Source organism: Charadrius vociferus, unplaced genomic scaffold (assembly GCF_000708025.1).
Source record: "Charadrius vociferus isolate BGI_N301 unplaced genomic scaffold, ASM70802v2 scaffold32, whole genome shotgun sequence".
NCBI lineage: Eukaryota > Metazoa > Chordata > Aves > Charadriiformes > Charadriidae > Charadrius > Charadrius vociferus.
In genome coordinates this window covers 554,274-569,105 of record NW_009647856.1, presented here as the reverse complement: position 1 = coordinate 569,105, position 14,832 = coordinate 554,274, and the positions used below count along the sequence as shown (strand labels likewise).

Sequence of the window (14,832 nt, the reverse complement as noted above, 5' to 3'; positions counted from 1 at the left end):
GAACCATCATTGCTATTGCATTTCTTCCTCTAAAGTACTTATATTATTCTTTGTACTATCTGAATATCCAGTGTCCCTCACAGTTAACATCAGCAACATGGAATAAGTTTCTTCAGACTGGGAAAAACTGCAAACTGCCTGCTGCAATGGAATGGGGCTGACTGTGTAGTGCCGCGCTCATCCTTGAGCTGCTGCTGGCAGAGTAAACTAATATAATTTGCTAACTTGGTAATAAAACCAAACACTTGGGAGTAGGTTAAGTTTTCTGCTGGATTAACAAAATGAACTGGCTCACCAGTTTGAGAAGCATCACAGCCTGGCACAAGAACACGCAACTGGGAAGAAAGCAGCAAGGAGGACGTTCTCTTAGCAGCAAGAGGTGCTAGATTGGCTCTCACATTTGTCTAATGGCACACTGAGCAGTGTAAAATACAAGTGACTTCCTAAACTGAATAGTCTTAATGATGAGTATCCTCACATATTCTACAGTACAAAAGCAGCAAGCTGAAAAGAAACAAAGCTTTAATAAATCAATGGGAACTCAAAACACAAACCAGATTCTTCAAAGCTGGAAGAGGATAAACATACCACCTTAAAGAAAGAGATGTCAAGAGAATCAAGATATAGAAGAGTTAAAGACCATTTAGCTTAATTTCAGTTTCCAGAAAAAAGTTAGCTAGATACTCCTGTCTGAACTACCTAAAAAATAAGATGGTAAAAAGCTAATAAATATAAGCATGTCAAAAACAAAACAAAACAAACAAACAAAAAAAAAAAACACCACCACACAAAAAAAAACACACAACCACACAATCAAGCTAAAGTAACCATTCTTTCTATGACAGGATAGGTTTTTTCAGAGGACCAGTACACACCCTGACATTTGCGTTATATTATCAAAACTACCACAGAAACATAGTCCAGTAACAGCAAACAGTAGGCAGTTTCAATTTGTCTGTGTTCGCGTAACTATCAATATGAAAGGACCAATTTTGTGGCATGCAGCAAGGATCTTTCCTTTGAACATAATGTATGCCTATTAAACCTGCAGGTAACACAAAGCTGCAAGCCTATTACAGGAAAGGATCAAAACTAACAAGGTCTTTGATAAACTGGAGAAGGGATCTGAATACACAGGATATAATTCAATTTGAATAAAAGCAAAGAACTTCACTCATATATATATAATTAACTGCATAAACATGAAAAGGGAGTAAATCACATAGCAGGAGCTGCTGCTACAGCAGATCACAAACTGTTCTGAAAAAGGCAGGAATAAATAACAAAGAGCAATAATTTGCAAGACACTTGAAGCAATCTTCTCATACTACTTGACAACAGTACACCAGGCAGACACTATCCATTTTCAGTACTGTATTTTAAGACAAACAAGGATGACTGAAGAGAACATAAGCGGCGAGCAGTCAGACCGATAAGGGTATAACATGTAATGGTAGACTGAAATAACTCAAATTACTTCACATAGGAAAGGCAAAAAGAGGAGCTGTTGAGCCATCTTCAAATGCAGAGAATACTGAAAGAAAAGCATAAACTGCCTTCCCCACTAAAGATCAGAATAAAAGGACTGGAGGATTAAGATAAGAGGACAAACAAGAAAAAGATTGTTCAACAGATTTCTTTGGGAAGTGTGGAATTACTTAGAGATCTCCAGCAAACACATCAGACAACCATTTGTCAGATAAAGCTTAAAAATTAGTCAGTCTTTCTTGAAGCACAGGAATTGTTGGGTATTGCTCAGCATTTTACTTCACCTGTACTAAGAAGTTGCCTCTGGGACAAGACTGAAGCACAGTAAAGTCAATCCACTACGCATTGTTATGGTTAAACATGAAGTGTGCAGGTTGGTGTTTCAATCAAGGCAATAAAACTTTAGGCTTGCCCAGCATGAGGACACGGTAATGGGTTCAAAATATTAGAGGCATTTACCTCAACAGCACTAAATAGCTTAACTGAAGTGATGTAAGCTGCAAGTAGGTGGCAAAAGCTGATTATTTACATTCTTTGAAATCTTCTTAAGAGCCTGACAAGTAAGAATCATAGCTATCAGGTAACTGATGCAGCTGTTGCTACCTACACAAATGATGGAGCCCAGGGACATACCTACAGCAGACAGTTTTCCACCACCTGAGAGTGTGACATACTGGCTCCAAGGATACACAGACTAATTCCAGTTTGTCCAATTTTAGGAATAGTTTGACTAAGCCTTATAGACAGTTCACAGAAACAGAGTTGTTCCACTAACCTAAAAAATTAAGAATTAAGGAGTACTTAAACACAGGCCCAGGCTGCGTGATGAAAAACTCCCCAATCCCTCTGCCCCCAAAATTTAAAATCAACTTCTGATGAGACAGGACCAGTTCCAACCCAAACTCCTCCCTCCTGTGCCAGCTATAACTACTCTCAAAAGTGTCTGCCCACTTCTAATCTAACAACTATATTGCTTCTGTCTGACGCAGGTATATTGGGAAGCTGAAAGGAGTTCATTTTTAACTCTACAATTGTGAAAACTAAGTAAATTACTTGAGATGCCAACCTTCCAAGCAGACTTAGGAGGACTCCCAACAGTTTTGATCTCACCAACAAGCCTTTTACTGCAGAACTTGGCGACTTTAAAAAATACATTACTTAAAACCAAAAAAACTCATCTGCCACAAAACAGGAGGTGGAAGTTTATTGAGTAGTACTGAAAGAATCAACTTGAGAAATAAAAACCTCTGATAAAATACTCTATAATACTTTCCATGTCAGGCTTAGCTCATCTGTTCTTTTTAAATTTTTTATACTTTTTTACATCTTTTTAAATACTTACATTTGTCAGACTGATTACATGTGCTACAATGAGTTCTCAAAAACAACTAAAGAACCTCATGTATTCAAGTGAGCCTCATTTCAGTGTTTTAGTTAAAATCAGCAAAGCAATATCCAAGTTTCTTAAGGCTAAAAAAGGTTGAGATAGATGCTTAAAGCAGACTTGATAAAACTAAGTTCCTACTTAAACATCAGAAAACGACTTGCCTCTCAACTGAGACTATACAGCAACTGCTAGACATAGCTCAGACAGCTCAGGACAACAGGGAACACAGCAGCACAGAGCTTCTGAAGTGTAGGATCAGAAAACTACGTTTAAATTTTCATTGAAATATACTGCAACAGCACATTAGAATCCCTTTAAAAGATGCACAAAGAACTCAATGAAGCGGAAGATTATTAACCTGCACAAAACGTAACAAGCCATGCAATCATTTAGTACCTTTTATAAAGGTAGGTAGAGGCAGAAAATTGAAAGAGAGGTAACTGACACTAACAAATCAGAAATTTACACACACACACAAATACAGCTGAAGGTTAAAACCACAAAATTCAGAACTCTCAGATTCAAAAAGGTCCTGTCATATTGCTGGAGGATAAGCACTCTGACACAGGATCACTATGATAACCAACTCTCATAACCCTTCCTAGACATCTTTGATACTGGCCCCAGTCAGAAAGGAGAATACTAAGCTAACAAAAAACCTTTCAAATGTAGCAGAACACCAGAGTAAGACAAAATAAGCAGCCAGAGTAAGACAAAAAATAATGAAATACTATGACAAAATAGAATCAATAGATAGGCAACCGAGATACTGACTTAAATACTCGAGGAAACAGCGATACTGCACTGGAGACGATATGAATAAGCCTGGTGTACGCTTGCATACATTATTTATACACACTACACACTTCATGTTATCAAAAATACAAGAAGCCAAGTGTTTTCTGTCTGACAAGTGATAAAATGCCACGAATGCTAACTGAAACACAGAGAAAACAAAGGAAGAGAAGATACCAGAACTAAACCTCCAGCCAAGTAAATAGTGATGAGAAGACAGGCTATGAAGTTGATCACTTGAATGCTATAATACAGTTTGGCTTCTTTCATCTACTACGTTGTCTCTCTGTTCCTCTTTCACTTACAGAAAAATGGGAAATTATGATCTCAAAACCAACGACCACAGGAATAATTCAAGTACAGATATGGATGATACCACCATAATACCACGTTAATCCATCCTTTCAGTAAAATAATTCCATTATAATTCACAAAAATAAAATTTGGACTTTTCTTGACTTTTTTTAGGGCGTATACCAGGACACAGCTATGCTTACGTTAATGCTGCCCAAGACAACAGGTTGGACTTCAAGAACATACTTAAAGGACAGATCCAGCTTTTTTATATGAAATTACTTAAGACAGAGCAGTTCTGCATTGCTGCCCATAATATATTCTGTGATGGTTTACTACTGAAGTTACGATTCAATTTACATACTGAAAAAAATAGTGAATATTTCATAGAATATTCATATTCCATGGCAGTGGATGTTTTCTTAACTAGCACTGCAAATGTTCTCTTGCAGCAACATTTCAGTTCTGCATATTCTTGTGGATAACAAAGACCTGAAATTTGTCAATAAATACAAGTGTTCCATCCAAATGTTTATATAGCCAAAGAAAACAAAAGCATGTTTTTCATCAAAAAGATGACACTACAACTTATACTTGAACTCTTCACAATTGTCTAAAAAATGAACACTAAAATATTTTAAAGGTGTTCCATAAAACATCTACACTCACAAGTAGGGAGTTAAATTGGCAATTGTGAGCTAAAGTTGATATAATGAAAAAATAGCATTGAGTTTCTTCATAAATGGTTTCACAGTATCTGTATTTTACATACATCACCCAGGTGGCAATCTAAAAAAGTTAATTTTTTTTTCCTGAACTTAAGAGACCTGAAATATAAATAATTTATATGCAACAGTAGTGTATCTTCTACAGCAAGTTAAATATCACCTTTGCTATTTATTAATCAGTAGCTGTTATTAGGAGTAATTTCTCTCTGGAAAATAAAAATAAAAAAAAAAGAGAGATTCAAAAGTTGCCTGCCATTTTGCCACTTAACAGCTTTCAAGAGAATAAAACTAACTGCAGGGAAATACAAAGGGGTAAGGATCAAATTAGCAGCTACATTAACCACCGCTAAGTTCTCCTTTAGGGATGGGTTTAGAAGCCTCAGACTACAAATGCAACTAATTAACTGTGCCCTACACAGGTTTTATATATAACATTGTTCCAATGTATCAAAGCATTTCAGTTTCACAAAGAAGTTCATACAGATAAACTACAGTTCATATGCCCGGATAGCCACAGCTAAATCATTTTAACCCTCCAAAACTCACGGTTAAGCTTCAGCTACAGAAACAAATGCAAAGAAACATACACACACACATGCATGCGAACACCTCCCCTCCCCCATAAAATGCAACTTTGTCTCAGTTAATAGGCTCATTATCTTTAATAGTGCAGAATTCCCTTGTTTCTAGTCTTCTGTGTCATCCACCCAGCACAGCTAATAACTGTATTCTAAAAAAACCCATTCATAGTTGCTTGAAACCATTATATGACTTTAGAAAGTAAAATGTATAACCTCTTACCTGAGCATGAAAATTTGACATAGTCGTTGTCTCTATATCTTTCTTTCCCAAAATCTCCATTTTCACTGGTGAATTGGGAAAATTAAACGAAAAGTAGTCTAAAAAGTCAGGTAAATAAGTAGCTGCCCCATGAACAATACCCATTACATAGTAAGCTGCACAGTTTTCATTTTCACTAAAAACCAGACCCACAAACTCTTCTGCAAATCTCTCCATCTCCACAGGAGATAAGTGGGAGAGTTCATTACTGTAGGCATGGATAACTGATGCACCTCCGTTAGGCTGGTGCTCAATATGAATCAGCTGTTTGAACTCCAATGTGTCCAACCTTTTGAGTTTATTTTGAACCCGTGGCTCCTTTAACGAGACAAATGGAAACTCACTGTTCTCTGGTATCTTGGACTCACAGTCCTTCTTGGGATCCATATTTTTCCCACTGAAATCCTTAAGATGATCATCTATGATGCCTTTGGCTTCCTGATCCTCAATATCAGAAACCAATCCTGAGCAGATGGTCTGAATGGATTTGCTGTACATTTTTGGACGCTTCCTCTTCTCATTCTCTTTATGTTTCTTTTTCTTTTTCTTCTTAACTTTTTTAATCTGCAGCTCTTCTGCATTGGTTTTTGGTTTCTCCTTCCCACCTGTTGAGAGGAAGAAAAGATCTCTTAAGTATCTTCATATACAAAATATGTATTTAAAGGTCATTATTAGAATTTATCAAAACCTTCATTGTGGCACACAAAGACCAGAGACCAATACCAAAGGTCACAATGTGTATCTTACTGAAAATGAGTAGTAGGAGACACCTGCCATGATCATATGATGACTGACAAATAAGCAGGGGGGGGGCAGCCTCTCATTTCTTAACACAACTGTCATCTCTTCCACAGGACTTTTTGGATTTCTATATACCAAAAAGGATAGAACTGAGACCATTTTTAATTCTGAAACACCTGGAAAACAAGACAGCAATCATCACTGAAGGAACAAAAGGCTGTATAACAGAAAAAAATGTAGATCATCTGCTATGAGAAGTAGCACAGACCCATGAACTGCTACTTGCAACTGGGAAGAGAGGTAGAAAAATCAAAATGGGGAGTGCCTATCCTTGAGAGACAAAATATGAATCCCTTCTTCAACGGTCTGAGCTACTGATGCCACTGGAGAGGAAAAAAGCCTTAAAACACAGAAGTCAAAGAGGAAGGGGATTACAAATAGGATTTTTTCAAAACATTACTAGAATTAAGGGTTCTTAAAAAAATTACATACCAATAAGAGTAAAACTTAGTTCTCTAAAAGCACTTTAAGCAGAAATTGAAAGACTACAACTCAGTGTCCCTGTCACAACAACTTCAAAAACCGATTAGTTGTTTCGAGCCTTTTTCAAATTCACACAATCTTACGCTACTGCATACACAAGACAAATTCTGTCAAGAATTCTGCTGCCAGTGTGAAAGTGCAGTAAATGACATACTTAAGAAAAATTATTTTTAGATACGTTGGATGCTGTATTTCCTAGAGAAAATTATATTTATTTTACAATGTTAAATTGAATACTGAAAGACTGGAAAAACATTAAATTCATAATTATCTGTTTGGCCTTCAAATGTGGATATATGATACAGCTGAGCAACCAAAGACCTCATTGCCACAGACCAGTAGAGTCCAACTCCCCACTCTGCCATTGCCCCTGGCACACAGTCCTACACCATTTCGGGTACTGAGTGATGCTCATCTGATTGCACAGTAAATTGACTTAACTTAATGGCTCAGCAGAAAACTATTCACTTTGTCGCTAGATTAGTGAACAGAATTGGTTCACGGCACTGTCAGACAGGAACTAGAGCATGGAGACCATTGATAGCAGGCAATGAGAAGCAGCAGGACCCACCCCGCATCAGTGGCGGCAAACCACTTGATCTGCTTAGTTACACTGCCCACCACACCTTCATCTGTGCACCCTGAGCACTGAACAAAGCTGAATTTTTATGGGTGAAAATAAAAATGCACAAACACACTACCTTAACATACATATGAGATAGGACCAAGTCCCTAGCAAACCTAAATAGAAAGTTTCCTAACCCAAAAGCTTGAACTTTCAAATTTAACATTAAAGTTACAGTTTCTCAGCTTACTTTTTTAAAGATAACATTCTAGTACAGTTAACTGTAATATGGATCAGACTGTAATTTCTTCCCTCTGTCCGTTAGTACAGCACCACCTACGCCCTCACTGTACAGTGCCTGTTCCCAATATGGCTTTGACATCAACATATGCCCAACTTTAGAATATTTGTGTTCGATTATTTTAGTGTACAGCCAGAGTTTTCCTGAGGAACACAGACACAAAATGGAAAACTGATTTCTAGAAGTAGTATTTCTCAGCAAAGCTTGAACAGAATGTCACAGAATGAGGAGGGGGCACATTTCTAGCCTAAGGCTTCTGCTCTGCTGAATTTCAAAGATTCACTCTGAAGTAGGTGTTGAAAGCTGCTCAGAAGTTGCAAAGACTTCAATGGCAAAAGGAATTAGTTTGCTGAAATACTGGAATTGCTATCAGCAATGCCCAATAAAGTACTTTCATCTTATTCTTCTTTTGCATTAGCTGTAGAGAGGAGAAGAAACATGCTCATTCAGTAACTCTGCTGCCGCATGTATCAAAATGCTTTAAAGCAAAGCATGCTGCTTCTTCCAAAACCAATAGTGCTGCTGTGACACCTGGCTAACAGACACCAAAAAAGAATAGCGGCCATCAATGTCTCCCTAGGGCAGTAAGCAAGTTGCCTCACAACAGACATTTCAGTTGTTTCAACTACAGCAGTGTTTCTCAACTTTGAGGACACAGCCCCCAAAATTATTACAGGGGAAACTGTAGAAGCTTCAAAAAAAAAAAAAAAAAACAAAAAAACACACACCACCACACACCACCACAACCAATACACAAAACCAACAGCATTAACAACAACAGATTGTTATTTTCCCCCAGCTTTCTAGTTGACAGCTAAGAGCACGAAGAAACAGGAATTTTTAACTGTAGCCAGTAATTAACATCAGTTTTCACTTCCTCACTTTAGGACTCAGTTACCAAAATTTTGGGGGGGCAGGAGCACAGAGGAAAGAACATCTATGCAGAGGATGCTAAATAGGAACTACGTTTCCTAGATTTTTCAACTGAACAGAAGTACTGGAATACAGAATCTTACTCCTCGCTCTATGGCACACGAAAAGCCACAGCAGTATCAACCAGCTGCAGGTATAATACTACATTCTGCAGTGAGAGATCAGCCTCGCTATTCTTGTCATCAGCTACAAAACAGTATTTAAGTCTTTGGCTTGGTCCTGTACCAACTATCTCCTACTGCAGTACTATAATACGTTCTGCCTAGTACTCTCCAGTAAGGGGATAGGTAAGAAGTAACCTCCAATTAATCATAGAATCATAGAAGGGTTAGGTTGGAAGGGACCTTGAAGATTGTCTAGTTCCAACCCCCCTGCCATGGGCAGAGACACCTCCAATCAGACCAGGTTACTCAAAGCCCCATCCAACCTGGCCTTGAACACCTCCAGGGATGGGGCATCCACAATTTCTCTGGGCAACCTGTTCCAGTGCCTCACCACCCTCAGAGTGAAAAATTTCTTCCCAGTATCTAATCTAAATCTCCCCTCCTCCAGTTTGAAGCCATTCCCCCTTGTCCTATATCACTACATGCCCTAGTAAAAAGTCCTTTCCCCGCTCTCCTGTAGGGCCCCTTTAGGTACTGGAAGGCTGCTATAAGGTCTCCCCAGAACCTTCTCTTCTTCGGGATGAACAACCTCAACTCTCACATCTCTCACCCTGCCCTCATAGGAGAGGTGCTCCAACCCTCTGATCATCTTTGTGGCCCTCCTCTGGACTCGCTCCAACAGGTCCACGTCTTTCCTATGTTGGGGGCTCCAGAGCTGGATGCAGTACTCCAGGTGGGGTCTCATGAGAGCAGAGTAGATGAGAAGAATCACCTCCTTTGACCTGCTGGCTACACTTCTGATGCAGCCAATCTGATCTTCACTTTCTTCCTTCTCATAGTCCCACATGGCCAGACACAACTCAAGCATTTTCTAGCATTATCACTGCAGTTCAGACTAAAGCTACTGACATATTAGAAATTTATGACAACTCAGCTCTGCCACAGTTCTTCAGGCTAAATCTTTAAATAGTTAACACAGAAATCCCAGTTCAAACCACAGAAGCATCCCCCTGGAAATCCCAATGAGTTTAAAGTTCATAAACACAAACAACTAAAAAATTGCACAGAACAGGAGCAGCCAAGACACCATTCACTAACCAGTAAATAAATAAAATACGCAGTCATAGAGAGTACAAGTGTTTTTGGAGGCACTGCCACTTACAGTAGCAAAAAAAAAAAAAAGCCACCCAGCATAAGAAAAAACATGAGAAGCCTTTTAGATCCTGAAAAATCCTCAAGTTTGCACCAGCCAGATAACTAAGTGACAGAATTTTATATTTTAACATATCATCGTGTATTATAAATTAATTTTAATATATATTTTCAATAAATATAATTTTATAAAATAAATTGATGAATTAATGAAAAACATGTTACAAAATAGCTCAAAAATATTAGAACAACTGACTTCCTAATAGAGTTAAAACATGCACATTCTGATCAGACACAAAATTTAGTCACTCCACAACTAAGGAGAACGAACAAGATCACCTGCCAACAGGTTGAAAAGCTAATAGACCATGTGCTGAAAACAAACATAACTTCAAGGTGCCTCAGTACCCAGCCCAGGAAACAAACCAAACAGCAAGAGTACAACTGAGAACTGACAGCTATCTTGTTCTATTTATAGGCTTGAAAGCTTGAATTTAAACATCAGAAGAGTCAAGCCTAAAATATGTTAAATAATCCTATTTTATGTTGTCTCAGCCTTCCCAGAAGTCGAACAGTCACAACCACCCTGAGAAAAGCTATTCAGGATTTTCAGAATGTGACATTTATAGGCATACAAACACAAGATGTGATAGAAGTTGCTACAAAGACATACCTTGACTTCTACTATGTTTAGCTTAAGATAACTGTCTGTTACCCACCAGAGCTGCACAGGAAGATCCTAATATGCTTCCCCCTATACCCTTTCTAAGAACTGCACTTACAAAAGCTTCAATGGGATGTTGTAAGATAAGCAGAGATCTATGAAGCAATGAATAAAAAAAATATAAAGCTCTAAAGTGTTTTCAGTGAATTCTTCTACAACAAACAGAAAATACAAAGTCTGCAAACAGTCTTTGCAGTCTGGTCACCTGAGGTACCACATTAAATATATATACATAAAATTATAGATTAACTATTTTATGTATTTTATAAAAGTATCTTAAAAAGCAGCAACCTAGTCTTCCTTACCTACTCCTAAGTCTCTACTCTCCAAATAAATCGATATCCAAAATAAAAACTGCAACAGAAATCGCACCTAGACTGAAAGCAAGTATATAAACTTGGCAAGGTGGTATAAGGGTAGATTTCTGTTCATAATTATAGGTCTGCACGTGAGAACAAGAATCTCTAAGAGGAATCATGCAAGACAAAACTTTCACGTTTCTGGATCTTAAGATACACTATGGGGTGAAAAAGTGCTATTTAATCATCTTATTTCAACAACACTTTCCACTTCAAGCAGCAAAGGCAGCAAACACACTCCTCTACCAGCATTTTTCACCCTGCTAGAAAAGAACTTGAAAGACAATAGAGCAAACCACACAGAACCAGACCTCTTTTCTGAACTGATTATCACAGTATTTTAATTAATCTGTACCATGGAAATTAGAACTGAAATCCACTTACCCACACAGTAAAATTACAGGGCAAATGAAAAATATTTTGTGGGCACCCAGCCTAGCAATTTACTCAAAGACACTTACTAGCAATAAGCTAGAGGTAGAAACGCTGTTGTCAGAAGACGACCTCCTATAAATGTGACAGCATTGCAATTCTCTCTGAAGTCTTACCTTTGAACTCCTTGTCTTTGAAATAAAGCAATTAAAACACTACAATTATTTCCAGTCTTTGCCACAGAGGTTCCAAATAATACATGTGCATGTGTTACACACAGTCTATCATAACTTGAATCCACAGCTTTCAGACCAATATTTCACATCTCTTCCAACCGAAAACAAACAGACAGAAATCTTTTAACCTGCATAGATTTTGCAGGCAGTGGTAAAAAAAGACTTGACTTTCGCTTTTCATTGATGTACCAGGAGTCTCTGCTTCAAGCTCCAGACCCGCACCTCCAGCAAGATGCACTTCAAAGCTATTACAGTACAACTCTCCCTCCAGCTGCCATGTGCTCTATCCCAAAGCAGCACATGCTGACAGTGCCTCACCCTGCCTGGACAACAGTAGAGACTGCTCGAGTCCAGCGTTGTTGGTTCCTTTTAGGTTCTCAAAGATTTGTGTAGCCAACTGCACGCACCAGCTGAACACAAGAAGTAACTTTTGGGGTAGAAAAGAATCAGTCATGTAAAAGGATGGGAAGGAACCAAGAACAGCAACAAAGGCACCTCCAGAAAACTCGGGAAAGTAATCCACCAGCTACACAAAAGGTAAGCAAATTATTTAATTCATTCCTTCTGGAAAATGTTTGAAGCCCACTTAGAAGAGCTCTGCTCTCAATGATCTCATCGCACATACCCTACCTATATTTTACATCTGTGTTTCACCCTATACTCATATATTTTATTGGTAAAAGTTAATAACTTGGTGCATAAGGACCATGAAGCAAAATCAGTATTACAGGCAAATTGGTGTGATCGGTTGTGTACCCTGCACTCTTACCTCAGTCTTTCCCATCCCCTCAACATCCCATCAACTAAAGCGCACTGCATACAAATCCTTCAACACTTTCCCTAAAGACATACAAAGACAAAATATAGCGGATAGGGAAAAGTATGCACTATGACTCAGAGGTAGGCCTCATCTTAAATATACCAATTTTATAATTACTTCTGTGCAAAACCTATCTATAAAAAATTAAAAGGTTCATAAGAATGTACAATTAAAATAAATGTCATTTCTCCCAGAAGAATTAACAAAAAGCTTTAGAAAACAATTTGTACTTACACATGTTCATTCTCCCTTCTTCCCTGCATTTTGGCATTCCATAAATCAAGGCATTTAATCTTGCAGAAACACACACTAAGAATTTCTCCTACTGCATTTTTAGAAATTGCTGTGCTCTGATATAATGAGAAAAATAAGACTGACTTTTTTTTTTTTTAAAGAGAAAGCACAAATAGTTCATAAATAAGCCCATTAATCCTTTTTCTTTTTGCAGGACCTCCAGTAACACTCAGCATGCCACACTGCTGTGATTTTTTTTTTTTATAAAACTTTCAATTTCTACAAGATAACTTTTTCATTATGCAGACTTTTTGAAAAGCAAGTTTAAATCACATATATTTCCCAATTTTTTTAACAATATGCATGTGCCAAAACCCTTTTTTCCAAGAACTCAGCTCTTCCTTCCACATAACAGATTGAGAGAAAAAGGGGCAATTATATATCTTTATTCTACAGAGAATACATCTGTAAGTGCAAAAGGATGACAAAAAAGCTTTTCATTCTAGATGCATAAGAAAAGCCATCAGGCTTTCTGAAAAAGCCAAATACATTTCCTTTAGCAGCCTCAGGAACTGCAAAAACACCCTTTTTAAGAGTTGCCCTTCTCCAGCATGGGCAAGTTTTATCACTGCTTTCAACAGAACAGCAACCCAAGTTTAGGCAGATGAACAGCTTACATCCCTAGGCTTCCTAATATAAGTAAATTCTGCCACATTCAGCTCAAAGCACAAGAATCAGGCTTACACATCAACTCTCCCTCAAAAGCGTGGCCAGCAGAACTAGGGAAGTGACTGTGCCCCTGTACTCAGCACTAGTGAGGCCCCACCTCAAATACTGTGTTCAGTTTTGGTCCCCTTACTACAAGAGGGACATTGAGGTGCTGGAGCATCTCCAACGAAGAGCAATGAAGCTGGTGAGGGGTCTGGAGAGTAAGTCTTATGAGGAGCAGCTGAGAGAACAGGGGTCATGTTTAGCCTGGAGAAAGGAGGCTGAGGGTGAGACCTTATTGCTCTCTACAACTACCTGAAAGGAGGTTGTAGAGACATGGGGGTCGGTCTCTTCTCTCAAGTAGCAGGTGTTAGGACAAGAGGAAATGGCCTCAAGTTACATCAGGGGAGGTCTAGAATCGGTATTAGGAAAAATTTCTTCACCAAAAGGGCTATCAAGCATTGGAACAGGCTGTCCAGGAAAGTGGCTGAGTCACTATCCCTGGAAGTATTTAAAAGACATGTAGATTAGTACTGGGGGACATGGTTTAGCCGTGGACTTGGCAGTGCTAGGTTAACGGTTGGACTTGTGATCTTAAAGGTCTCTTCCAACCAAAAAGCTTCTATGATTCTAAGAGCCATCGCTCCCTTAGTACTGACCTCTTCTTCTATAACGAGTCACCTTTTATCTTGGACAGCTAGTTTAACTAGTCAGGTAGGCTATTACCTCCAGCCCTTCAATGAAAGTCAGTCACAAACAGAAGAAAACTCAAAAAAGACAAAAACCAAAACATTAACAATATTCTAAACCTAAGAGGAAAAATATTCAGCAGATGGTCAGAGTAACATTTTACAACAAGATACAGATCTAATGCCTAGAACCAGGAAATATGCTGTCTTTAGAGACCAGCATTGTAGCCTCTTCACACACACACAAAAACCAACCACAAAACCAAAACCTCAAAGAAAAGGAAAGTAGACTAGTTCCAAACCTTTGTTCCTAAGCCCACAAAGTGAATTTTGAGCTCAAAATAAAAGGGCTTGGACCTTAACTTTTGTTCCACAGGAACAGGGTAAGAGAACAAGTCTTATGAGGAGCAGCTGAGGGAACTAGAGTTGTTTAGTTTGGAGAAAAGGAGGCTGAGTGGAGGCCTTATCACTCTCTACAGCTACCTGAAAGGAAGTTGTTGAGAGGTGGGGATCAGTCTCTTCTCCCAAGTAACAAGCCACAGGACAAGAGGAGATGGCCTCAGGTTACACCAGGGTAGGTTTAGACTGGATATTGGAAAAAAATTCTTCACAGAAACGGTTATCAAACATTGGAACAGGCTGCCCAGGGAAGTGGTGGAACCACCATTCCTGGAGGTACTTAAAAGATGGGTAGACTTAGGGACATGGTTTAGTGGTGGACTTGGCAGTGTTAGGTTGATGGTTGCACTCGATCTTAAAAGTCCCTTCCAATCTAGACAATTCTATGATTCCAAGATATCCTTAGATGAAGAGTTAATA

The 14,832-nt window shown here is 38.5% G+C and overlaps 1 protein-coding gene across 1 annotated transcript in view; it reads right to left on the bottom strand.

Annotated features, from left to right (window-relative positions):
• The window catches only part of RSBN1L (round spermatid basic protein 1-like), a 45,896-nt gene that overhangs the window by 16,496 nt on the left and 14,568 nt on the right, over positions 1-14,832 (bottom strand). The window contains exon 4 of the mRNA XM_009882998.1: positions 5,494-6,137. Coding sequence (XP_009881300.1) covers positions 5,494-6,137 — 644 coding nt within the window. The remainder of the gene's footprint in view (positions 1-5,493; positions 6,138-14,832) is intronic.